The sequence below is a fragment of the Helianthus annuus genome, chromosome 7 (assembly GCF_002127325.2).
Source record: "Helianthus annuus cultivar XRQ/B chromosome 7, HanXRQr2.0-SUNRISE, whole genome shotgun sequence".
Lineage (NCBI taxonomy): Eukaryota > Viridiplantae > Streptophyta > Magnoliopsida > Asterales > Asteraceae > Helianthus > Helianthus annuus.
The window spans coordinates 123,649,694-123,675,113 of NC_035439.2; the positions used below are offsets into that span (position 1 = coordinate 123,649,694).

General features: G+C 34.4%; 2 protein-coding genes across 4 annotated transcripts; both read left to right on the plus strand.

The window, feature by feature from the left end:
* Window positions 1–8,225: 8,225 nt before the first annotated feature.
* Window positions 8,226–18,662, plus strand: LOC110868428 (polyribonucleotide nucleotidyltransferase 1, chloroplastic). 2 transcript variants are annotated; one of them, XM_035975225.1, is made up of 25 exons: window positions 8,226–8,619; window positions 9,843–9,911; window positions 10,060–10,166; window positions 10,282–10,324; window positions 10,418–10,501; window positions 11,297–11,361; window positions 11,490–11,646; window positions 11,852–11,908; window positions 12,644–12,757; window positions 12,835–13,074; window positions 14,635–14,709; window positions 14,810–14,923; window positions 15,039–15,131; window positions 15,255–15,433; window positions 15,531–15,714; window positions 16,287–16,334; window positions 16,436–16,508; window positions 16,596–16,669; window positions 16,744–16,851; window positions 16,923–17,017; window positions 17,096–17,159; window positions 17,248–17,301; window positions 17,376–17,417; window positions 17,893–18,249; window positions 18,340–18,662. In XM_035975225.1, exons 1-24 carry the CDS (start codon window positions 8,356–8,358, stop codon window positions 18,184–18,186), a joined length of 2,697 nt encoding a protein of 898 aa, XP_035831118.1. In that variant the 5' UTR covers window positions 8,226–8,355; the 3' UTR covers window positions 18,187–18,249; window positions 18,340–18,662. The 2 variants fall into 2 exon arrangements, with proteins under 2 accessions (XP_035831118.1, XP_021973279.1); XM_022117587.2 differs by having other exon boundaries at window positions 8,230–8,619; window positions 12,835–13,098.
* Window positions 18,663–19,688: 1,026 nt separating this feature from the next.
* LOC110868430 (replication factor C subunit 3) lies at window positions 19,689–23,675 on the plus strand. Of its 2 annotated transcripts, XM_022117588.2 has the most exons (11): window positions 19,690–19,861; window positions 19,955–20,065; window positions 20,132–20,164; window positions 20,749–20,917; window positions 21,042–21,223; window positions 21,592–21,728; window positions 21,813–21,911; window positions 22,016–22,085; window positions 22,174–22,248; window positions 22,888–22,933; window positions 23,403–23,675. In XM_022117588.2, exons 1-11 carry the CDS (start codon window positions 19,778–19,780, stop codon window positions 23,459–23,461), a joined length of 1,065 nt encoding a protein of 354 aa, XP_021973280.1. In that variant the 5' UTR covers window positions 19,690–19,777; the 3' UTR covers window positions 23,462–23,675. The 2 variants fall into 2 exon arrangements, with proteins under 2 accessions (XP_035831119.1, XP_021973280.1); XM_035975226.1 differs by lacking the exons at window positions 22,888–22,933; window positions 23,403–23,675 and adding an exon at window positions 22,314–22,406 and having other exon boundaries at window positions 19,689–19,861.
* Window positions 23,676–25,420: the final 1,745 nt, after the last annotated feature.

Genomic DNA, 25,420 nt, shown 5'->3' on the forward strand with positions numbered 1-25,420 from the left:
TGGTGTGTGCAGATGATGAGGCAGAACAGTCTGAGGAGATGAATATGTGTACCGAACCTCTTCCCATATCAATCATTCAAAATAACAAGTGTGGGGAAGAGGGTTCGAGGAAGAAGATGAGAAGGGTGAAACCACAAGACATCAGGGTATACATCATGAAGTGGATTAGTGAAACCCGCAGGTGCAGTCTTAACATGCCAATTATACTGATAAATCTATGGAGATGGCATGTAAATTTCCGGGCATTCGTTGGAAATGTTTTGGGTAAGTGTGCATTGAGACCACCATAACACATATCAGGTATGGTCTGGCTGAAGACCTTTAAACTTAGCGCTCTCGGGAGGCAACCCGAGGATGTAGAGTATTGTATTCGTGTTTTGTATTTTGTTTTGTTTTGTTTTGTTTTGGTGTTGTGTTTGTGTTTATGTAGGTTACTATGTTTCAATCTTCGCGGATGCAATGATTCAAGTGTGGGGATGTTTGGCAACATTCCCGTTGAGATATCAGCGAATCCAAGAGATGTTTATGTTCCTGTCCGATTACTACAACTGCATCATTACCAACACTACTGATTTACAGATCAGGTCATGTTTTTTTTTTCTCATTGTCTGCACCTTTGTATATATTTATGTTTTTGTTTATGGTTGGGCGGATGGGTGTTTTGATGTGTTTAGTTTATGGGTTGTGAAGGATTGGTGGTGTTCCTAATAATTAGAATAAAAAAGAAATAAAAAAAATAAAAAGAAATTTGGGATTTGAGAGTATTAGCGAAGCTAATGTTGTTGGTTAAAAGCGATATTTTCCTCAAAACCATACATTGGGACAATGTATCCCAAGTGTGGGGATGATGGGGGGAATTTTTGAGAATTTTAAAAATTTTTGTGAAGCCAAGCGAAAATTGTCAAAATTTGAAAACTTGATATTGTTCCACTTGACACACCGACACCCATTTCTAGTCCTTTATTGGTGAGAGTTTGAGCCACATATGATTATTAATGATGCTTTCTTTGTTTTGAGTGGCGGTGTGTTTATTGTGTTAATAGAACTTGTGTACGAAATCTTGTTAAATCCTAGAGTTAGCATGCTTGTGAAAATGATAGGGGACTTTTAGGTAGCTTCGTCTAGATGTGTGAGAGTGTGGGAATTGGGGGTTGGACCTCATACATTACATATATGAGCTTGGTATTGTGAGGGGTGGGGGTTTGGTCCTTAGAAAGCCACGTTTGAGCCTTAAACCATTCGGTTGTGACCCAAGCCTACTTCTTACATAAATTTTACCTATTGAGATGACCCGGTTTAGGAGAGTTAGTATGTAGTGTTGATGTTCTTGTATAGTTTATTAAAGTTGATCTTAAAAAAATTATGAGAAAAATACAAAAAGAAGAATTCAGTTGTGATAGTAGTTGAAAAGTTGATGATGTTTTGTATATAGTTGATGTTGCTTTGTTTAGTAGTGAAAATAAAATCGGGTCAAATCAATTAGCTCTTTCATATGTATTCCACCATTTCCTACCTTTGCACCTAGCCCCGTTACAACCCGCAAGTCTCTTTGATTCATAAGCATGCTAGAAATTTGATAGGAGGAAACTTGATTCTTATACAAGCTTATTGTCGCACACACACACACACACGCATTGAGTGGTTTTGCATTACATGCTAGTAATTCTTGTCACCGAGAGATTTTTGTGAGGGGTGTGTCTTGTGGTACGATTGAAAGTTAGAAAAAGGACGACACTTTCGCTTGGTTTGCATAATTGATCGCTTGTGGTTGTGAATAGTTTTGAATGGGTTGTTTGGGACAAGCAACGGGTAAGTGTGGGGATGTGACGGATGGTCCGTAGGACAACCCTTAAGAGCCATAAATGATTAAAATCCCATGCTATACACGGTTAATTGCTTGAACATGCTAATCACTAGATGCTTGATGTTGCAGGTATTAAAGTGCTTAATAAGTGGTTTTTGTGAAGTTTGGATGGGAGTTGCATGATGGATGAAAGCAAATGGAGCATGGGGAATTTTACAAAGGAAATAAGTAAAAAAATTCACTCAGCACCGTAACCTACGCCAGCCGTAGGTTACGGCTCCCCATAAGTCCAAGTGCATCACCGTAAAACAGGAGGGACAAGCCGTAAAAGACCAGTCAGAGCCGTAACCTACGGCCCTCAGCCGTAGGTTACGGCGCCTTATGTTGACCCTGGATTTGCTGACCGCCAGCCGTAGGTTACGGCACCGACTGATCTCAAAGTGTAGCTTATGCATTAAACTCACTTTTGATGAGGGTTTTTATGACCAATCATGCTAGTTTCGGTTACCACTTGCTTGTGAACGAATTGGGAGCAACTTTTGGAGACTTGGGGCTTGAAGAACACTTGTTTAATTATTAGTTTTTGTGCTTTGATCTTTATGAACAATAGAACTTTTGTTATGATGTTGCTTCAAGCCATGAGTGGCTAAACACTTGATGATTGTCCTGGATTGAAGGTTTGGTTGAGACATTTCATGTTTGATTTTTCTAATTTCTAGAATAACAATCTTTATCTTTATGAGTTGTTGTTATGATGTGTGATTGTTTGTTAGTAACTTGTTGATTCTTATGTTGAACTAATTAGAAACCATACGTTCTTGGTGCCGTTGGCAATCGAGATATCATGGGTATAGTTAGGCTTGGGTAAGAATTGATTGATCATCGGGTAACAACCTCACGTTCTAGGAATCTGAGTACTTAGTTCCCTTTCATCACTGCAAGTAATCATACATGAGCTATGTCTATGTAGTTCTTTCTAGTGAAATGATAATATGAATGTCGAAACAAACCGGAAATCTGGGATGGTCATTTGTCTCTAATTTGCTTACAACCAAAACTTCTCATTTTTGCAATTAAATTAGTAGTCTTAATTTAAAAAAAAACCAAACAATCAATCCAACTCTTGAATTTACTTTTCTTGCAATTAGTTTAATTTTAGGTAACTTAGATAAATCCTCAAATAACACACATTCCACAAACTCCCTGTGTTCGATACCCACTTACCGCTATCTACTTAGTAGTAATTGGATTAAATTTGAGTGTGACCACGACATCACGTCATTTTACTGTAACTTAAATGACGTAAAATGCAATTTATCCTTTTTATTTTCTTAAGAGTGAATTTCAAGAATTGTCCTTTATCTTTATACCCATTTTCAGGCGATATCCTTTATGTTTAAAATTGACGAGTTTTGTCCTTTATGTTTTCATATCATACACGTTTTGTCCTTTAGGCCTAACCCAGTTAGTTTTTTCAGTTAAATTTGGTCATATGCTTTGCACATGAGGGCATTTTTGTCAATTCAAAGGTAAGTTCAACGGCAGATTTACAGCTCAAAGCTTCTGCAACATTTGAACTGACAAAAATGCCCTCATGTGCAAAGCATATGACCAAATTTAACTAAAAAAACTAACTGGGTTAGGCCTAAAGGATAAAACGTGTATGATATGAAAACATAAAGGACAAAACTCGTCAATTTTGAACATAAAGGACAGCGTCTGAAAATGGGTATAAAGATGAAGGACAATCCTTGAAATTCATCTTTTCTTAAAAAGTTTCAATGATTTACACTAAGGCCCCTCATGTTTATAAATGTTTCTAACCCGGTTTAACTTAAGTAAACTAACCTAGTTAATTTATTGCTTTTACTTTAAAGATTCTATTAATTATAAAACAACCCCGTAACTTATAGTTTCAATTAACTATCATGATTAACTCAGTTAATGTTTCCCTTACATAAAAACTAACCGAACTAACTGAAAAAACTTATATGTTTAATGTTTTTAGCCCAATTTTTACCGAACGCGATACATGACATTAATTAAATAATAAAATATTAAAAATAAATAAAATTCGCATTTTTATTTATTTCCAAAGGCTCCGGTTTTTTTACAATTCGAGTCGGGTTTCGGAGATCCAATTTTGACAAATGTTACACTATATACCTAATTTGATACCATTTTCTGTATAATTTATACCATATACCTAATTTGAGAACGTATACCAAAAATTGTTGCATTCAAAATCAGATCAAACGTAAATTTGCATCAAAACTGAATCTAATTCGATACCATATACTAATTTGATATTATAATCATCATCATCGAACGTAACCTGAGTACGTCGTTGCTTTAAAAAATCAAAGCAAAAATTGAAGAGTTTGAACTGTACCATATACTAATTCGATATCATAATCATCGTCTTATGTGTAAAATCGATCTTTAGTTGTCATCGTTGATTTTGGTAGAATGTTTAAAGGGATTGACACGTAACTTGGTTAGGAAACAACCACATGAGGGAAGAGAAAGAGTCGGGGTATAAAACCTATTTAAGTTGGAGGATTAAAATAACTAAGAAAACTATCTAGGTTTGTGGTAAAGAACATGTACTGCAAAAAAAAAAAAAAAAAAAAAAAAAAAAAAAAAAAAAAGACCTGCACTAAAACTTTTAAACACAAAGAACGTGCAGTTCAATCTGGTATAAACTTTTCTCATTCTTTTTTTAGACTTGTTTCGGAACACATCTCCTTATAATTTTATAATACTTTGTTTTTAGCATACTTTCATAATAGGTCTTCCATTATAATTTTCTCGTACTTTGTTTTTAGGATAGTGTTAGTCTTTAAGAACGCGTATTTCCTCATAATTTCTCATACTTTGTTTTTAGCCTAGTTTCAAAACACGTCTCCCCTTATAATTCGTCTCATACTTTGTTTTTAGTCTAGTTCCAAAACACGTCTTTTCCCTGTAACTTTCTCATACTTAGTTTTTAATTCCATTTGCATACACATTCATCTAATTCCCATCTATATTTTTCTTTAATTTGTGGATTTTATCCAAACCTACCTTAGTTTAATTGCAAAATTGTCTTATGTTCTAAGTTTTCAAATAATATATCTCACAGTGGGATTTGGATGAAGATCATGTTTTGTTATAATTGGGATGATCACCCTTTTTCTTGGATTTTGGGGTGAGGAAAAAAAAAAGATGTTTTGGATTTAGAAATAAGGACTCTTTGATTTAAACCCATTCTGTTTTTTTCCAGAAAATTCGGCAACCTGTTGGAGTACTTCAACAACATTTTCTTGTTGCTAGTGGGATTGCAATCAAGATTCTAATTTGTTAAAAGTGGCCCTAAAAAAAGTTAAATACAAGCATTTATAAATGGGCTTAACCTATATACAAAATATGTTCATAGTAATATACACATTAACTATACGAAATAGAAAAGATTACAATCGGTCAAAAGAAACAAAATACCGACTTGATTGAAATAAAAATAAAAATAAGTAAAAGACTTTTGTTATGATTATCTTTGTTGGTTATTGACCTTTTTATTAAAAAATGAAAGAAAATAAATTAGCGTAACTTTTAATTAGCGGCTCACACCAAATAACTTTTATAAAGTGGCTGTAAACATGTTCTTGAACAAAATCCACTTTCTTTTTCTCGAAAAGTATGGCAACTCTTTTGACTTTTTTTAGTTAGATCGTAAATTCTAGTATTAAAAATAAAAGTTATTGTTAGTATGATAAAATATGTTTTGATGTTTATAAATTAGTAATTTATAAAAAAATGTATTTGCAAAGTTCCTATATAATAATTGTACAAGAAGCTTGGTTAATCAAGAGACTAACTTCAATGTTAGAGCTTGAACGAAAACTCAGTGAAGGCTGGACTATCAAAATCTAAATTGATGGGGGCTCGACTCTTAAAAATCTAATATTTTACTCTAAAAAAAGTCAGAATTTTTTAATGTAAAATTACCACTACAAATAGAGATTCGGGTTCTCGAAAGTGGGAGATTCGGAGGGGTTTATATCCGGAGCCGCCTTAGCTATAAAGGAGTATGATTGATGAGCTCTAAAAATGTATATTATTCTCACCTTTCGCGAGCTTGGTCAATATGCAGCTGATGAGTGATCTAAAATGAGCCAGAGATGTAATTGAGTGTTACATTTCAACGCTACATTAACTCTTATGAATATGTAATGAATACAATTATTAAAAAAAGTATAACAGAAGTAATATATATATATATATATATATATATATATATATATATATATATGTTTTTAAGACAATTTATGTTATAAGTGTCGCGTATAAAAAAGTGTAATGTTAAAAATTCTAATTTATTGCATTACTCGAATTTACAATATTCATTGAACTGCTTTATACAAAAATATGATGTTCTTTAATGAGCTTTCTTAATAAATACATGATTAGTATTGACATTGATTCATAATTAAGTTTTCTTAATTATATTACTTGCAAAGTATTTGTAACTACACCGCCCAACAGATAGAAAACATATATGTCAACCCAAAGTAGGATTGAATTAAATTATCTATTTAAACATAGATATATACATTTATATTTGTAATTTGTTGGTGTTTAAGTATCAAACACACTGCACACTATAAACACTCAATATTAAATCCGCACTTTTATTTTAAATTAATACAAAAAGTTAAAATATGACCCCATCTATGGTATAATCCGTATAATATATTCGAATATGTCAATATGTAATTATTGGCCTACAAAATTTATAAACATCTTTTACTTTTTCTTACAAAAAACCTTCTAAAGTATTAGTTTCATTGTGTGATTTTGCCTTTTTGAAACACCAATATAAATATAAATAAAATTAAAATGGGAGGTTAATATAAATCGAATCACAAATAAAAAATAGAATGGATACAACTCATTCTTCAAAAATGAAAAAAAAAGGTTCTTCCATGTGGTATTCCGTTTGACTTTTCTATAAAGCATATTATGATATTAAAAATATACTTGCATAAGAACTAAGATGACTATGCACATGAACCTTGCTTTCTTACGCATTAATCTAATATGTTTGTGTGAGTGAAAAAGATAGAGAACAAGGAGCTCGTGAGAGAAAGTAAGTTGCAAATTGATAATAACATATAGTCATATACATGCATACATGTCTCTCTTTCACATGATTCACTTTGCTTTGCATAATGGTCATACCGTATCCAACTCATCTATGAGTTATGACTAATCCATATGCCACCAGCCACCCGTCGGTCCATCTTTAGGTTATCTTATTTTCTATTCCGGAGATGTTGACTCGACTCAACAACTTGCTTTCGAATAAAAGTAAATGAATGCAACATGATAAAACCGTCGATGAGAGTAACCTTATTGATGTTACGAAGGTTGATGGATCTGGAAAAAGAATAACACTGAAACTCTAACACATACGCTACCATCACATTTGTTCCATATGATTTGAAGCCTTAGTTAGTTGGTTGAGTGCATCTTCTCTACCATTTGGTACATCGGGTCGAAGACATGTTTAGTTGACCACTACCATCATAAGTTCATAACTTAGTCAACATCATGAACAACTAAACACGAAGACACAATCACTTCACCTCTATGATATGGATGCAAAACACACATTCCAATCTCATGCTAGCTTAACTCGATAAACCCTATACTTGATTTATATTTGTGTGTGGAATTACTTGATTGTTTATGAGTGATTTAGGGTTTGGGTGCATGTTTAATGGTATGGATCCCGATTTTTGAAGAAATTAATGGTGTGAGTTAAAAATTTTACTACTTTGGGTGCATCATTAAGCCCATTAACATAACTCATGTCTTTTTACAAATTACAAAGTTATATATAATTCATGTTTTTTTACAAAATTATATTAAAATTGCCCATGTGATAAACACGAGTTATCTGACTATACGTAGTGGAGTCATGCCCCTTGTCACCTCACCTTTTTCCGACGGAAAAAAAGACGCCAAAACGTGGCACAAAGGGCTTGGGCATGAGTAGTGTAATGACGTGAGTCAGAGAAGCTTAAATATATGTGTGGGATCGATTTTGAGCAAACAAAAAGAATGCATCTAATTGAATGCCGTCCCAATACACTTACGTAGTTGCTTTAACTAATATTTTAGTATTAAATTAGTAATTTTCGAAGACAACAAACAAACAAAGTTACAAATAGGAGATTTAGAACCACTACAACGTTTTAAAGCCCAACAATCCAAGATAATTAGCCCCCCCCCCCCCCCCCCCCCCCCCCAAACATATGCCAAACTGCCGGGTCAGGCTGGGGCCCAAACTGTTTTTTGGGATCGGGCTGGATTGAAAACTAGTACCGGTTTTTAACACCTCTGTAAATAACTGATTAAAGCCCACGATGAAAAGCCCAAAGAAAAAGGGTCAAGAAGACGCCGGTGGAGTAACCCATCTGCAATTACCGCGCGCCACAACAACGGATAAGAGTCCGCCATCGTCTTCCTCCCACCACCACTGACGTCACTCATCCTCATTTATCCAAATGCTTGCAACCACCAGCTTCCATGGCGGACCGTATACTCACTTCACACATCCAACAGCCACCAGACACCACAAACCCTACTTCCGCCTTACAAAACCTCATTCCACACCTTCTATTTGCACTTTTCTTTCACCGAGAAGATTAACCGCAAATCGCTTCACAATTAGGGCTCTAAATCGTGATGACGTCACTGGTTCTGAGAAAGAAGCTAAGCCGTTTTTTCCTAACCTCCATACGGTCAAGATTCCAGTCGGAGATAGATTTGTAAGTCAGTTATTTCAGTTATTGTTTTAATTTGAATTGATAGGGTTTTGAATATTGTTTGAGATGAAATTGTGGTAGTTTAATGTAATGTTAGGTGTTGATTTTAGAAATGAAATTGTAATAGTTTATTGCAAAACTAGGGTTAGAATTCGGACTATTACACGAGTATGTAATAAACGTAATGTTATATGCTTAGTAACAAAAAGTTAGGTTTTCAACACCTTGTGTTGTTGAATAAAATATAATGTAGTCTGTTAACACATATGGTCGTCAAGATATGCTATTAAAAATTGAATTTTGACGTGACAAGTTCATATAAATCTGTTAAGTTAGTTTTTAAAACATTTTTTTAACTAAGTATATGTAATTGATAAATGCTAGAATGATTAAAGTGTACTTATTCCTTTTAAGTTTCCTTTTAGCATAGTTAAATTATATTGCAAATATAAATATCTAGCTACGTATAAAAATTAAGAACTAAAAGTTGGTTAATGTATGGCAACTCTCAATAATTAAATACTAAGCATCCGTAATTAAATTGTATAAGAGATGCAGGAAAACTAATAAGGCCCTAGAAAGATGCCAGGTGTCCTCTGGTTTTAGTTGTTTATTAGGCTATGTGTTGTGGAATAACTATCCACTCAAATAACTAGCAAAAAGTGTTGCCACCTTAGTGCCACGTAGACAGAGGGGGCAATAAGCCAATAACTATCCGATAATTCGGTGTTGCGGGTTAACTAATAAATTAAATAAAAGAAAAATAAATAAATATGTATGTGGTTGTGATTGGTGGAAATGTGGTATATGGTGGACCACATGTGCCTAACACCCGTTATTGGAATGGCGGGGGTGCTCTTGGCGCCCGGGCGCGGTGTTTAGCCCCCCGCCGCTCCTACGTGTACAAGGGCGCCAATAGACAGCCTTAGGTAGTATAGAAGTATAGATAGATATATACATGGATATAGATTAGATGAATTTGTAGCAGTATCTAGAAGAATGGGAATTCACACATTGAGATTACAAAACATTGGCTATCTGTTACTCATGCTTTTGCTTCCTGCATAATTTTCTAGATTACTAGATTGTTGCCATTTTAGTTTGTGCAGTATTTATGTATTGACTTTTTTTTTTCATGAACAATACAAACATGTTAACAACAATGGATGTAAAGCTTACAAGCATGAAGCACCTCTTGTTCTTATTGCTGTAATATTTTTTTACAGATAACTGTTGAAACTGGTCAAATAGGAAGACAAGCTAGTGGATCTGTTGTTGTAAGAGATGGAGAGACTGTAAGTTTTGGTGAAACAGTTACATTTATGTTTGCGTTCTAAAAATAGGCTATACACGTTTTATAATCGCAAAATCGTAATGTGTTATCTTAGTTTATGCGATCTATTGGAATTATATCTCTAAAAATGTGTTATGTCATGTATGCAGATTGTCTACACGACAGTTTGTATGTCTGATGTTCCAAGCGAACCTTCTGACTTTTTTCCAATGTCTGTACATTATCAAGAGCGTTTTTCAGCAGCTGGTAGAACTAGGCAAGTATTATATTTGTTTTCTTTTTTACTTGACGAGTTTACTAGCAACGCCTAACAGTACTGTTGATATAAAATACCCTGCATATAAATGTTTTGGTTTTCATTTTTTTTCCAGTGGAGGATTTTTTAAGCGGGAGGGAAGGACGAAGGACCATGAGGTATTCGCTTGTTCTTATATCCTTTAATACAGTATAACTCTCCTATCTTGATATGTATCATTCTTTTTAATGGTATTTATTAATGCAATACAGGTACTTATTTGTAGACTAATTGATAGGCCACTGCGACCAACCATGCTCAAGGGATTCTACCATGAAACTCAAATACTATCTTGGGTATGTACTCTTTTCTTATTTTCTTAGAGACTTAGACCTTTTCTTGATGCATTTCTCATTTTTATTTGAGTAAAATGCCACCTTCGTCCCTGAGGTTTAGCCAGTTTTGCGACTTTCATCCAAAGGTTTGTTGTTCCACATCTGGGTCTAAAAGGTTTGAAATCTTGTCATTTTTCATCCAGCCTCTTTAACTCCGTCCATTTTTCTCCATTAAGTCAGGGGTATTTTCGTCTTTCATGTTAACTTAAAGGGCAATTCGGTCTTTTTCAGGGGTATTCGGTCTTTTTACATAAAGTGAAAAAGACCAATTGCCCTTTAAGTTAACAAAAAAGACGGAAATACCCCTGACTTAACGAAGAAAAAATGGATGGAGTTAACGGGCCGATGAAAATGGCAAGATTTCAAACTTTTTGGATCCAGATGCGGAAAAACAAACCTTTGGACGAAAATCGCAAAACTGGCTAAATCTCAAGGACGAAAATGGCGTTTTACTTTTTTTATTTTCATGTAAACGCCTTTGAGGAGTCTTGTAACCAATACTAAGATAAATGTTATAAGTTTTGTTGTATATTTATTTCACACTGGACACCTTTATTCAAGCCTAATGTTGAATTAGTTGGTTGACTTTTCTAGTTTTCTATTATAAAACTTCTTGTCTTCTTCTAAAAAAACTGGATGATAAGATATGCAATTTATTACATGGTAATTCAAAACAATCGAACAAACATTGAAAAACTGAAAAACTATGGGCTTTCTCCCTTAATAGAATCCGTAAGGAACTCAATTCATTTGCAGGTTTTGAGTTACGATGGTTTGCACTCCCCAGATTCTCTGGCAGTTACAGCTGCTGGAATTGCAGTGTAAGATTTAATAACAAATAAACCGTTTTTTTTTTTTTTTTTTTTTTTTTTTGCTTTTTGATGGTATCATAGGTTATTTTGATTTCAGCTACCTAATTACAGTTATTGCCACATTGTGTACCGAACAGAGCTCTTTCCGAAGTGCCAAATACAAACACTGTAGCAGGAGTTAGAATTGGTTTAATTGGTGATAAGTTTGTTGTGAACCCAACAACCATGGAAATGGAAGATTCAAAACTGGATTTGTTGTTAGCAGGCTCAGAAACCGGGATATTAATGATAGAGGTTGTAACCACTCTTCTCTTATTGTCATTACACTACGTATACATCGTTATCACATGCCTGGTGATGGTTTAGTCCGCTAACTAAACTAGTGTTGTCATTTAAATTTCCTGCACTTTTTGATAGTTTAAGACTTTAAGCGCATAGTGAGTTTATTACTTACTCATTCTGACACGCGTGTTTTGTGTTTATGGACTTGTTTATTTAGGGGTACTGTGACTTTCTTCCTGAAGAGAAGTTGCTTGAAGCGATAGAAGTTGGCCAGGTTGTTATTTAATTGTGTTGGAGTTTACTTTTAATACTATTGGATTTTTATGCTTGTTCTTGAAAGCTAAGCAGTTAATGTGGGTATAAAATCGGATATCGGTCAAGGACCGATATTTGAGATACAAGTTATCGCGGTGGGATATCGGTAATTCTAATATCATTCAGAATTTATATATCTATATATAGTAATTTAACAGTAACAATTCAGTATACTCTGCTACCATTAACAAATTAACCTTTTGCAACTTGCAAAACACTAACAATTGTAGCAAGTAGGAACTGATTAAGACTTAAAACACTAACAATTAACAATCAAGACTTAAAACACTATTAGCATCAATAAGAAGAAAGATGAATGGTAGAACTAAGAAGAAAGGTACTGATATTGGGAAAATCGGTGATATAGCGGTCAAGTATCGGTCCAATACTGGTGAAATATTGATTCAATATTGGTCAAATATCGCCAATAATGTCGGTACCGTATTATTTCTTACCAATATTTTACATGGGGACTGATAACCGATATATCGGTGATATATCACCGATATTGACTGCATAGCTAGATAACTATTACGTTTTCTATTAGTTAATTAAGTAAGGTTAGATAAACCAAGAATTGGAATTAGATATAGACAAGGAATTATTCAGGGGTTGAGATTGTTTTTTACGCCTATTCGTGTAGTCGTGTACCTGTATCCGATTGTTAAAAAGTTTATTTTCTTCTATGCATCAGGATGCTGTAAGAGCCATATGCAAAGAGGTGGACAATTTGGTAAAAATTTGCGGGAAACCGAAAATGCTTGATTCGATCAAGTTACCGCCACCTGAGCTGTATAAGCATGTAGAAGTACGTGCCTCTTTACATCTTTTTTAATATGTTTATGTTGTTTTAATCTGATTTAGTGAATTTATTACCCTATGCAGGAAATTGCTGGTGATGAGTTAGTTGATGTTCTACAAATAAAAAACAAAGTACCAAGAAGAAAAGCACTCTCTTTATTAGAGGAAAAAGTTCTAAGTATACTTACCGAGGAGGGTTACGTCAGCAAAAGTGAAAGTTGTGTCGGTGCTGAAATAACTCCAGACATGTTGGAGGATGAAGATGAAGAGGAAGAAGTTGTTGTTGATGGTGAATATGATGAAGGCGATGTCCAAATAAAGCCGGTATTTAAAAAACCGACTCCCACGGTATCATTATCCCCCCTTTCTTAATCATGCATATTTCATATAGCTATGAAGGGCTGTACTCACATTACTGAAAGTCCAGAAACAATTTATTTATTTTTTATTTATAATTTAGTTAGACTGCACCTCCCTACCAATAGCTTTGCTATTTGTGGGATTTATTGGGTACGGTCGTTGTAGCCTATGTAGTTATTATCACGATACAGTTATTGGTCCCCTGGTGAGATATCGGCGCAAAATATCGATGCCGATATTATCGGTGATATTGACCGATATATCACCGATTTTGATACGGATCCTCCGTGAAACCCGATGCGTCGATCAGTTGGTGTGAAGAAGTCTACACTTAGTTCCTAAAATCATGCATGCATTATAGATTAGTTAAGCACGTTTCCCTTATCTCCATGTTTAGCTTCAGTAGTTTATTTCCATTATGTCCACGTTCACTTTATTTCCACATTTCCAGTCACATGTTTCCATTATTTCATGTATTTAAATTGATCTTTGCATTATGGAATAGAACAAGAAAAATTGCAGCAAACTTATATTTTGTTTTTATTTACTTCCGTTCATTGCTTTTATAATTGGGAGACCGCCGATCTCGAATCCGGCTCTATCAGATTTTCACAATATCAGTACCTTTCTTCTTGGTTCTAGCATTCGTCTTTCTTCTTATTGTTGCTATTAGTGTTTTAAGGTTTAATTGTTAATTGTTAATGTTTAAAGTCTTAATCAGTTCCTACTTGCTACAATTTTTAGTGTTTTGCAAGTTGCGAAAGGTTAATTTGTTAATGGTAGGAGAGTACTGAATTGTTAATGTTAAATTGTTATATATATAAATTCAGTATGATATTAAAATTACCAATATCCCACCGCGATTACCGATATCCGTTTTTTTACCGCATTAACTGCTTAGCTATGCAGTTAATATTGGTGATGTATCGGTCTCCTAGTAAAGTATCGGTCAGAATATCGGTACGGATATTATCGGCGATATTGACCGATATATCACTGAATTATTAGTGTTAAATTGCTATATATATATATAGGGTTAGGTTAACGTACAATTGCTCTTATCGTATAATATGTACGCGATCATCTCAGTCGTACGATCTGGTGCGAATTCACTCTTGAACATGCGATTTGTGCTGAAAAACCAACATGCGAAATTGCTTTATATACCAACATGCGATTTCATCAAAAATACCAATATGCGATTTCCAACATGCTTTTCTATAACATGCGATTTCACAATATCGTACGAGTGTACGATAAACCTTAATTGTACATTACACTTTTTCTATATATATACACACACATATATATATGTATGTATAATTCTGCATGATATTAAAATTACCGATATCCCACCGATAGCTCACCGAGATAACCTATATCTCAAATATTTGTCCTTGACCAATATCCGATATTTTACCACATTAACTGCATAGCTGCTTAGGTTGCAGTTAGTCTGTCTGCGCCTCTTTTTGCTAGTTTATAACCTTGATGATATATTATTTTTTCTCTTTTCGCATGTAGTTTTACTCAGAGGTAGATGTGAAATTGGTGTTCAAAAGTGTTAGTTCCAAATACCTGCGAAACCGAATAGTGAAGGTATGCATTCAATCACTTGCTATTACGAAATTGACTGAAACACAGATGTGCTAGTCATTTTCTTAGTTTTGATCTTAATTAAAACGTATTCTTCATAAAGGGAGGGAAAAGAAGTGATGGTAGAACTTCAGAGGAGATACGCGTTATTGATGCAGAATGTGGGCTACTTCCTAGAGCACACGGGAGTGCCCTTTTCACGCGTGGGGAAACACAGGTTTGTATTTAAACAATTTTGAATTATTACAAATAGATATCTCTGACCTCAGGTATCAAAGAATACTGTAGGTTATTTGACACCTTTTGAGTAATTATATTGTCTTGTGTTACAGGCGTTGGCAGTGGTTACCCTTGGTGATAAACAAATGGCACAAAGAATCGACAACCTTGTGGGCGTAGAAGACGTAAAAAGATTCTATCTTCAGGTGTGACCATAGTTGAAATTGTTAACGGTTGTTATTTTCTAATCGCTTTGCTAATAAGAAATCTGGCCACTGTCTGGTTGTGATTTCTTAGATTTACATAACTATCTTTTGTCGATTATACAGTATTCATTCCCGCCATCATGTGTTGGGGAAGCTGGACGAATTGGAGCACCAAGTAGAAGAGAAATTGGTCACGGGACACTTGCAGAACGAGCCCTAGAACCCATTTTGCCTTCTGAAGACGATTTTCCGTATACCATACGTGTTGAGAGCACCATAACCGAAAGTAATGGATCTTCAAGGTGCGACAGGTTTTAAATATACTATAGCCTTATAGGAAATACTTTGACATTCTTTGACATGTATACTTCCATCTTTTTCTGTATGATGATGTGACAGCATGGCATCAGTTTGCGGCGGATGCCTTGCATTACAAGACGCTGGTGTACCATTAAAGAGTTCTATTGCGGGCATAGCAATGGGTATGGTTCTAGACACAGAGGAATTTGGGGGAGATGGGACACCACTTATACTATCTGACATCACCGGTTCTGAGGATGCTTCTGGAGATATGGACTTCAAGGTAAATGAAATATACTTTTAAAAAGCTAATCGGTTCCTTCTAAACAATGGTTTTTTACATATATCATGTTTTGGAACAATAGTTTTATCAACAAAAATAAAAGAGTAAAATGCCATTTTCGTCCCTGAGGTTTGGCCAGTTTTGCGACTTTCGTCCAAAGGTTTGTTTTTCCACATCTGGATCCAAAAGGTTTGAAATCTTGCCATTTTCATCTGGCTCCTTAACTCCATCCATTTTTCTCCGTTAAGTCAGGGGTATATTTTCTCTATTTTGTTAACTTAAAGGGCAATTCGGTCTTTTTCAGGAGTATTCGGTCTTTTTACATAAAGTGAAAAAGACCGAATTGCCTTGTAAGTTAACAAAAAGATGGAAATACCCCTGACTTAACAGAGAAAAATAGACGGAGTTAACGAGCCGGATGAAAATGGCAAGATTTTAAACCTTTTGGATAACAAACCTTTGGGCGAAAGTTGCAAAACTAGCCAAACCTCAGGGACGAAAATGGCATTTTACTCAAAATAAAATAAAGGAAGGATATAGTTGATTAAATTACTGAAACTTTAACGATGCAGGTTGCTGGGAATGATGATGGAGTAACAGCATTTCAAATGGATATAAAGGTATTTATATTTCCCTTCTGTGTTTTCTTGATCGTCAAGTAATCTAATCTGGTGAGTATTTGTGGTTTTATATCTGAACAACATACCTTTTTACATTATAGGTAGGTGGAATTACTTTGTCAACAATGAAGCAGGCTTTGCTGCAAGCTAAGGAAGGTCGAAAGCGTATTCTTGGTATATTTCAAACACATTATATCAACATACTTTTAAATATTTATACATATTTTACTTGGTTTCGTGAGACGCATTTTATTTTTTCAGCTGAGATGTTAAAATGCTCACCTCCTCCCTCAAAGAAGCTTTCGAAGTATGCTCCACTTATACTTGTTATGAAGGTTAGTTGTCGTCTCTCATTCCCCTTTGTTGTCTGACATTTCTCCTTTTATTTTAACCATTGTTGTTGTTGTAGGTTAAACCTGAGAAAGTGAACCTTATTATCGGTTCTGGGGGTAAAAAGGTCAAGAGTATTATTGAAGAGACTGGTGTGGAATCTATTGACACTCAAGATAACGGAACAGTAAGCTAAATATATCAGCTTCTTTATGCTCTTTTGTTCTTGTAGTCTCACACGTGTCAATGACTTTTCAGGTCAAAATAACTGCCAGAGATTTGGCTAGCTTAGAAAAGACTAAAGTTATTATTAGTAACTTGACAATGGTTCCAGTTGTTGGTGATGTATATAGGTATCTTTCTTTCTATGTGAAAGTAGCATTTTAAAAAAATCTTGTGTTACATTTGACTTTGCGCTGTTCTGTTATCAGGAACTGTAAAATCACATCTGTTGTTCCGTATGGGGTTTTTGTAGAGATTGTACCAGGCCGAGAGGTATAACTTTTATCCCATGTATCAATTATGAACTTATTTTTTATTTAGATATATCGAAAAATTAATACAAATTTTAATTCCATTTCAGGGACTTTGTCATGTTAGTGAGTTAAGTTCAGATTGGCTGTCAAAACCAGATGATGTGAGGGTTATCATCTTTGTTTTCGCCTTCTATTCTTTCAATCAAATCAATGACACTTTTTTATATTGTTTCAGGCTTTCAAGGTCGGAGACATTGTTGATGTAAAACTCATTGAGGTATAAATCTCTTTCCTCATTGGATGACATATGTGCACATTTTTATAACTAGAATATTGCCCCGCGCGTTTCGGAAAAAAATTTATATCGTAAATCAACTGAGAACGTACATAAAAATATGCACGATGTATTATATTTGACCCGACTCGTTTTCAGGAAAATTTACGTCGAAACGTAAATCAACTTGAATTTATACCCACATGTACATAAAAATAAACACGTAAAACTCGATTAAAAAGTCGTTAGAAAGTTAAGGAATGCTGAAAGTTGAGGGATAAAAGTATAAAAATACAAAAAAAAAAAAAAAATTCCAAAAGACAAAAAAAAATAATGGTAGTATATATATATAATAATATATAATGTAGTATATATAATATAATATATTATATATGTCGAAACTTAGATGGTATATAGTTTTACAAAGCTTATTTTTTATCAATAAAATGAGACTTGTTTCTCTAATTGTAATTAACAGATCAATGAGAAGGGACAACTTCGCTTAAGCCGAAAAGCACTGCTTCCAGATCAGGGTACAGCTGGCGGGTCAAAGGACAGTGGGACCCCACAAAAATCCACAGACAAAAGTAAACCTAGGCAAAGTGTAAACACACCAAAGGGTGATGGGGATAAAACCTCTGAAGGTACGTTTACTAAGAGATATGTCGGGTCCCGCAAAAATGAGCCGAAAACAAGCAGCAACAAATCTGATGCTGTTGCATCCGGTGACGGTGGAAGTGCACTAATTAATGGAGAGGCTCAAGTTGGATGAAAGGAACACGGGGGTAAAATAGTAATTTGATCTTTTGACATGATCTGCTCTAGAAGGGTAGAGGTATGAATCATAGATGTTTGCAATGATAAAAGAAGGTTTACACGTGTAAATGGCTTAATCATGCAACTATTTGTCGGTTTTATCTCGCAGGAGTTAAACTCGTCTCAATCATCACATCGAAAGAGAAATCGGGACTACCAAACTAACTTGAAGTACCTTTATTTATGTTCATGATTGCTGGGAAGTTGGGACATTCAGAAAATTCTAGTTATAAACCAGGTGATGCATTGTGTGTCCTACAAACGAGGATGAGTTTGCAACAATTGTTACGCGAGCCGTAAAAATGACATTGAATTTGTATTAATTATGATACTTGTATATAGATTAGAATCAATCATATTCATAACCAATCGATTTTGTTTTGAATTTGAAAGCTTTTACTCCCCCTTAACATGTGAGAATTTTGGAAGCAACAGCAGGTTGTGTTTTTAATATTCAGATAACAGAAATGCTAAAAATAACGGATGGTATTTGCTATGTAGTTTATAAGTGCAATTCATGTATAAAGTTTATTATTCCAAGTAAAAATATGGGTTAACATCATTGCTAAACAACTAACAAAATCTTGTTAATGCTCCAAGCTCACACACCTAGAATTTGGGTTTAATATTGGTGTTACTATTATAACCTGAGCCGAAAGACATACAACATCTGTAGCACGCTAGGCATGGACAATTGATCAAAGACCAAACTATTGACAACTTACTTGAATTTGAGTTGCATTAGTTTTATTTTAGAAAAATCTACTGGACAAGACTTAAATGAGCTTGTTGGTTGGTTGGTTTTGTCCTTCCAGAAAAGGTTTATGACCAAACATCTATGATTCGTACGATATGTTTGTGTTTAATGAAGTAGATTGCAAACCAATTTCTCCTATAGCATATCACTACATGGTCACACGTGTGTGTATGTCGTATGTGTTTGCATATAATTTGATCATATGACATATATTCTTATTAGACATGTTTTCTCCACTTGAACTACATGTCTCAAATAGTCAAATATGATAAAATTACTATATGAATGTTAAAATGGATGGATGTGTTTCTCTGTCACATGTTACATCTACTTTTTTTTTTCTATATCTAGTCCAGTTTAAGAAGGCGACCTTTATTGGAACATCATTGATACACTAACCATACATCATTGACATGTCTTGCAACCACGCAGGCCGTATAATATCATATGGGTTGTACGATACACAGTAAATGATCATAAGGAGTCATGTAAAGTGGTGTTTGTCAAATCATACGACCCATATGATGTGTTTGACTAACACATAAACAAATGATGTGACAATTAAGAAAGCCACATGGGCCTTAGAAGTTAGGTCTGTATTTGCCTTGTTATACGACCTGTACGACATTATACGGGTGTAACTAACAATACATGAATCATGTGGGCCATTCTATAATAGGGCCCATTAAAATGGCTCCAAGAACAACCCATTCTCTCTCATTCCAACCCTTTCCCGCCACTTCTTCACCATCACACACACACACACACACCTTCTCCTTGATCTTGAAACATGCTGTGGGTGGACAAATACAGACCGAAAACCCTAGACAAGGTTATTATACACGAAGATGTCGCTCAGAATCTCAAGAAATTGGTACTTTTTACTTTCTGAAATTTCAATTTTTTACCCCTAAAAGCTAGGGTTTCACATCCACAACGTTTTCAATTTTCATCATGTATGTTTTAGGTCACCGAGCAAGATTGCCCACACTTATTGTTCTATGGACCACCGGGTTCCGGCAAGAAAACCCTAATTATGGCGCTTCTCAGACAGATATTTGGGGCTAGTGCTGAAAAGGTGTTTTTTTTTTTTTTTATTTGTGGGATATCATTTTCTTTATTTCTGAATTTGGTTAATTTTCAGGTGAAAGTGGAGAATAAGAACTGGAAAGTTGATGTAAGTGTGTTCTTTTCTAATTATATTTTGTACTTGTTATTGTTATGCAAGTAATTTTAAACAAAATTATTATAAATTTTGAATACTGTGGAATTTAGGGATGTTCATGGTCAGTTTGGCCGCTTTTGATGAAAATTTTGGGCTAATTGCTAACTATGGTTTTGGAAAAAGACAAACTGAACTGGCTAGTTTTAGGGTTTTAGGGTTCGGTTTTGACGGTTTAACGGTTTTAGATAAAAATAAATTATGGTTTTAAAAGAATATGTTTGTATTAAGTCATGAAAAATGATGAGATTTGTTCATGAATATCATATATATAAATAACTTATAAACCGCCGGTTCCAAGTTATAAACCAAAAACCGTCAAATCGTTAAAACTGAACGGTGAACCGGACTGTATACGTTACAAACCTTTCAAATCGGGCAACTTTCTTTGGTTTAGGCGGTTTTGGCGGTTTATGAGCATCCTTGCTACTGAAGTGCTAGGTTTGACCACGAATGTTGAAATGTCATCCCAAAGCATTTACAACAATTTTTAAGTTCGTATGCCGTGACTTATAACATTCGGTATGGTTCTTTTGCAGGCTGGAAGTAGAACTATTGATCTGGAACTCACAACTCTATCAAGCACACACCATGTGGAGCTAAACCCTAGTGATGCAGGCTTTCAAGACCGGTACATTGTTCAAGAAATCATCAAAGAGATGGCGAAAAACAGACCGATTGACACCAAAGGAAAAAAGGGTTTCAAAGGTTCGCTTAAAAAGATTCCTAATTCATATTTCAAAATCGCTTTCTGCCAGATAAGAGTGAATAATCTATTTCTAGTCCTGTATTACTGGCTTTAGGGTTCATATATGTTGTAATGTTGTATCAGTATTGGTGCTGAATGAGGTTGATAAACTTTCAAGAGAAGCGCAACATTCTTTGAGACGAACAATGGAGAAATACAGTGCATCGTGCCGTTTGATCCTGTGCTGTGACAGCTCATCAAAGGTTACTGAAGCAGTGCGGTCTCGTTGTCTTAACATCCGAATTAACGCACCAAAAGAAGATGAGGTCAGTATTGCAGTTTTTGTAAATGAAAAGAGTAAAGTAAACGGATAGTCCCTGGGGTTTGCACTTTGTGACGCATTTAGTCCCCAACTAACAAATCTAAAGGTTTCAACAGGTTCAAATTAGGGACTAAATGCGTAACTAAGTGCAAACCACAGGGACCATCTAGGCATTTTGGAAAAGAGTTGAGGACTAATTGCGTTACAAAGTGCAAACCACGGGGACTATCCATATACTTTTGAATAGCTAGGGACCTAATCCAAATTTTTGGTTAACCACAGGGACTGTCTGTGTACTTTACTCAAATGAAAAATAGTTAGTTACAGTTGGTTGCATGTATAAGAAATGCTCATGGATTCTTATTGTTTCAGATTGTGAAGGTTGTGGAATTTATTGGCAAGAAGGAAGGGTTACAACTTCCTCCCGGATTTGCTGCTCGAATAGCGGAAAAATCGGGTCGGAGTTTAAGGAGGGCGATATTGTCATTTGAAACTTGTCGTGTCCAACAGTTAAGATCATCGTCGAACTTTTCGGCTGTCTTTTTTTTGTGTTGTGTTTGAAAGCAATGTTAACGTGAGATTTTCTCACACAGGTACCCTTTTACGAATAATCAAGTAATCCCCCCCATGGACTGGGAAGAATATATATTTGAGATAGCATCTGACATTATGAAAGAACAAAGCCCAAAACGGTTTATTTTTCAGTTTTCATTTTTTACAACTTATTTCAAATTTGTTAATTTTGTTGCACTGTCGTTATATACCTCTACATGTTATATGATTCTTTATTATACAGGTTGTTCCAGGTTCGAGGAAAGTTGTATGAGTTACTTGTTAATTGTATCCCTCCTGAAATTATATTAAAGGTTATAATTTTTTTATTACTAAATTACTTTTTTAAAAATCTTTTGAACAAGTTGTGATTGAAGCTTGAAAGTCTTTTTATTGATTCAGAGGCTGCTTTATGAATTGCTGAAGAAACTGGATTTTGAATTGAAGCATGAGGTCTGTCATTGGGCTGCATATTATGTAAGTCTCAGCTGATACTCCTTTTCTTAGAAGTTCTATGCTAAATTACCTATATACCCTTTTAGGTCCACAAATTCTTCTTTATCTTGTCTTCATTGAAGGATACTTATCATCATCATCATCATCATCATCATACTCAGTAAATTCCACCAATAGCAAAGCTAAGGTAGGGTCTGAGGAGGGTAAGATGTAGACATCCTTACCTCTACCCCATAGGAATAGAGAGGCTGCTTCCAGTGAGACCCCCGGCTCGATGATAGTTTTGCATCAAGCCTTGGACATAAGGCACATAACACTCGGCAATTAAGACAAAGGCCAATTAGTGCATGTACTCCCTTGTCTTTCGGCTATCAACGCCACCACATGATGCATGATTAACCATCCCCCTCTTTTAACATTATTTTCACGAAATTAGTAAAATAACGTTAAAATTAGTGCACTTTCATTGAAGGATACTTATGCTAATCGTAAATACTTTTCTAAATTTACATATAGAAATTACATCTTTTGGAAGGCTACGTTTGCCATTTGACAAAATGACGCTTTTTTTAAAACTATATGTAGAAGTTATATGGTAATGGGACAAAAGTGGTAAATAGTTCATCTAATGTCGATATATTTTGTTTGTTATTATATCAGGAACATAGGATGCGTCTTGGACAGAAGGCTATTTTTCACATTGAAGGTACCTTTTTGCACTCATTTAATTTTCATATTATTTTACATCCGTTGCTATTAAAATGTATGCATTTGTTTTGAGTTGTGCATCAATCAAGGTTTTATCTTTTATCTTCCCTCAATGAGACATGCAGTTTGCCTTTTGAAATTTCTTAGACAACACATAATACTCCTTGCATATGGAAATTGCAATTGCAACAATTGGTTTGTTTAGATAGTACACAATAGTTGCTTTACTTCTTTAACAAATACCTAAGATGCCTTTATTGAAGTCAGTCGTTAGTCAACCCTCGGTCTTTGTTATGAATACAAGGGCAAAATATGTAACTTAAATATTTAACATGCTTGGAAAAGGAAGTGTTGCAATTTTTTTTTGAAGAAAAAGAGGATTTTTTCTTCATATGATTTTATGATTTTTTATTTTTATTTTTTTGGGTACTGTTAAGTCACTGAAACAAGGTGGTTGATATTTGCAGCATTTGTAGCCAAGTTCATGAGCATTTACAAAGGCTTCCTGATAGCTACATTCGGTTGAGGCCTGCCAACGCGCTAGATGAACTTGATATATAGCATTTTCTTCGTCAATGTTGGCTTCTGAATTTTGAGTTTGAATTAAGAAGTGCTTCACTTTGTTTCCAGTATGTGTTGTTTTCTAGTTGAAGCATGTTTGGAGACTTTGTAATGGTATTTTGGAGCCCTTGTAACAACTTATTTGCTGTGTTTATCTCAACTTCTAGTTTTTGAAACCACTGGGTATAAGATATGCTGCATCTAGGGCTTTTCATTTTCATGCTTTTTTTAATACAATGACCAAAGTTGATTTAACCATCAACACTATCATTTCTCGTATGGGCATTAATTGTCAAATACTTAAATTTTATCACAAAATTTTAAATATACTTTTTAACAATATGAAATATATTATATTATATTATATGTTACATGTTTTCTAGAAAAAATATTAGTGTAACAGAAAAACGTGTTACAAGTCAGTGTGTCAGACAGAAAAGTAAAAAAAACAAAAAGTTATTACACGTACTTTTGTCAGTCTGTAACATGTTTCTAAAAAGTAACTTTTTGTAACATACAATCTCAATGATAGGATTTCTAGATGGATAATAGAGGTTGAGTTTTTTTTTTTGAACTAATAAGGGTTTCTTATTATCCTTTCCCTATATATATGTGTGTGTGTGAGAACCGTGAGAACTTTTTCTTTCCGATTGAGTTGGGTCAAAATTTTTTTGCACAAACGTAGATGAAAATATTATAAACACATTTGTAAAAAAAATAAAAAAAAAATTGTCGAGTCGGTAGTTTTGACTGATGGAAGTTTTTTTTATGCGCTGGTGTAAATTTTGTACGAAGATAAATATTTGTTTTAGGCCTCATGTAAGTGTGGGTATGCAACATTTTTTTAATTTTTTTTTTTTTTTTTTTTTTGCTGAAACAAGTGATTTTTTATGACTTTTGAGAAAAAAAAAATCAGAAAAACCTTTTGGATGACCTAGTTATCACGGTTCTCACAACTCAATGTGGTTCTCATTTTAACTCATCCCTATACACACACACACACACACACACTAGTGGGAAACCCGCACGTTGCCGTGGGTGTATACGTTTTTTAATGCATGTTGCATGACGGGTTTCATGTAATGTATTTTTAATATTAATTTGATAAGACAACTAATATATCAATTCACAAAGAGCAATTGATTATAAACCAAAGAACTGAAATAAAAAAAATAACATTATAAGAGATGGTAAACGACATTATGGATAAATAAAACAGGCTTAGCTAACTCAAACAACTTCAACTTTAGCTAAAAAAATAACAATACCTAATTCAAACAACTTGAACAACCGTGGGTTCGAATCTAACATAAAAATCATTCAAAATCTTCACATCGATAAAGGGGAATCTAAAACATCAACAAAAATAAGTGAATTATGTCGTTACGAGAGCGGTTTAATATAAACATTACCTAATGATGGTATGTGCTTCAATCATACTTAAGAAAGTTCAACAAAACTTAACAAATGGTTACATCTTACCAAAGATGAGAGCCAAACCTTATTTGCTCTTGGACCCAATTTGTTTTAGAAGAATATGTGACAAGTGTATAATTATGTGGATTTATTCTCAATGCTTCCTGAAGCTTTTCTTCAAATCTCTCCACGCTTAATTGGACCCTGAATAACTAGTTTAATACCTGTCCGGTGGACGGGTTACGCTAACAACGTAACAAACAAAGATAATCTATATTGAGGTTGTTTGGGATCGCTCCTCCTTTTTCTTTTCTCCTTTTCTATCTCTCTTTCTCATTTTCACAACCAAAGATAATCTATATTAACTGCATCGCGATTTTGGCAGCATAAATTAACTCTACTTTATGAGTTTTATATTGGCAATAACTCATTTCACCTGTATAGTTGAATTCTATTCAATATAACCTAGAATAACTTATTTAAAGAAACACAACAATTAAAGATGTAT